General features: G+C 40.9%; 1 protein-coding gene across 1 annotated transcript in view; it reads left to right on the forward strand.

Annotated features, from left to right (window-relative positions):
- Scml2 (Scm polycomb group protein like 2) overlaps positions 1 to 1,694 on the forward strand; it is a 90,730-nt gene that overhangs the window by 63,983 nt on the left and 25,053 nt on the right. The window contains exon 15 of the mRNA XM_021153348.2: positions 21 to 104. Within this exon, the coding sequence (XP_021009007.1) occupies positions 21 to 104 (84 nt within the window). The remainder of the gene's footprint in view (positions 1 to 20; positions 105 to 1,694) is intronic.

Consider the following 1,694-nt stretch of genomic DNA (forward strand, 5'->3'; position numbering starts at 1 on the left):
CATTTCATACATGAATAAAGCTAAGAAAAAACGCAAGGGCAAAACAGCCACCACACCTTGGACTGAGGAACCCAGACTTTTTGCAGATCAAGGAGCAGCCCCAGGTGATTGCTTTGTTCTTTTTGTTTATGATTCTATATTATTCATTATTTTTATGTGTGTTAAATGATAGTGTAATGTTTTCTGGTGGAAAGTCTCGTTTTTTATTACAAAAGGAAAGCAAGAATCAGCTCAGTGGTACATTATTAGAATTTTGACTGCTAAGTCAAATTTAACTATTATATTTTTGAGAATTAGACAGTTTTTGATTATAATTCAATTTTAACTTTTCACAGTACCCCTTCTTCCTTCCAAAACCTCTCATTTCCGTCCTTTTCTACACAAAATTCATGGCATCTTTTTTCACAGTTAGTGCTTATATTTAAGAATATCTATGTATACATAAATATATTCTTAACTATTACCTCATCAATCTATAGGAGAGAGAGAGAAAGAGTTTGTGTGTGTGCGTTTATGGTTGAATTTATTATACCTGGAAAAAGGGAGTTGTGTTTTTTACTTGTCTATTCCTCTCTCTCCCTTTTCAAGTCTTCCTCAGGTTTTTTTAATTAGATATTTTCCTCATTTACATTCCCAATGCTATCCCAAAAGGCCCCCATACCCTCCCCCCCCACTCCTCTACCCACCCACTCCCACTTCTTGGCCCTGGCGTTCCCCTGTACTGGGGCAAAGTAACCACACTTTTTTGGTCTTTTTTGTTCTTCAGTTTCATGGGTTTTGCAAATTGTATCTAGCATTTTCAGTATTCTAAGTTTCTGGGCTAATATCCACTTATCAGTGAGTATATGTCATATGAGTTCTTTTTTGATTGGGTTACCTCACCCAGGATGATACCCTTCAAGTCCATGCATTTGCCTAGGAATTTCCTAAATTCATTATTTTTAATAGCTGAGTAATATTCCATTGTGTAAATGTACCACATTTTCTGTATCAATTCCTCTGTTGAGAGGCATCTCGGTTCTTTCCAGCTTCTGGCTATTATTTTTTCTTTTTTTTTTTAATTAGGTATTTTCTTCATTTACATTTCCAATGCTATGCCAACTGTCCCATATTCACTTCCCCCCCCCACTCCCCTACCTACCAACTCCCACTTCTTGGCCCTGGAATTCCCCTGTACTGAGGCATATAAAGGTTGCAAGACCAATGGGCCTCTCTTTCCATTGATGGCCGACTAGGCCATCTTCCCATACATATGCAGCTAGAGACATGATCTCCGGGGGCGGGGGGGGGGGGGGGGGGGAGCTAGAGACATGATCTCCGGGGGCTACTGGGTAGTTCTTATTGTTGTTCCACCTAGAGGGTTGCAGACCCCTTTAGCTCCTTGGGTAATTTCTCTCCCTCCTCCACTGGGGGCCCTGGGATCCATCTAATAGTTGACTGTGAGGATCCACTTCTGTGTTTGCTAGTCCCCAGCATAGCCTCACAAGAGATAGCTATATCATGGTCCTTACAGCAAAATCTTGCTAGTGTATGCAATGGTGTCAGCATTTGGAGGCTGATACTGTGATGCATCCCCAGGTGTGGCAGTCTCTAGATAGTCCATCCTTTTGTCTCAGCTCCAAACTTTGTCTCTGTAACTCCTTCCATGGGTGTTTTGTTCACAATTCTAAGAAGGGGCAAAGTGTCCACACTTT

This window comes from Mus caroli, chromosome X, assembly GCF_900094665.2.
Source record: "Mus caroli chromosome X, CAROLI_EIJ_v1.1, whole genome shotgun sequence".
Lineage (NCBI taxonomy): Eukaryota > Metazoa > Chordata > Mammalia > Rodentia > Muridae > Mus > Mus caroli.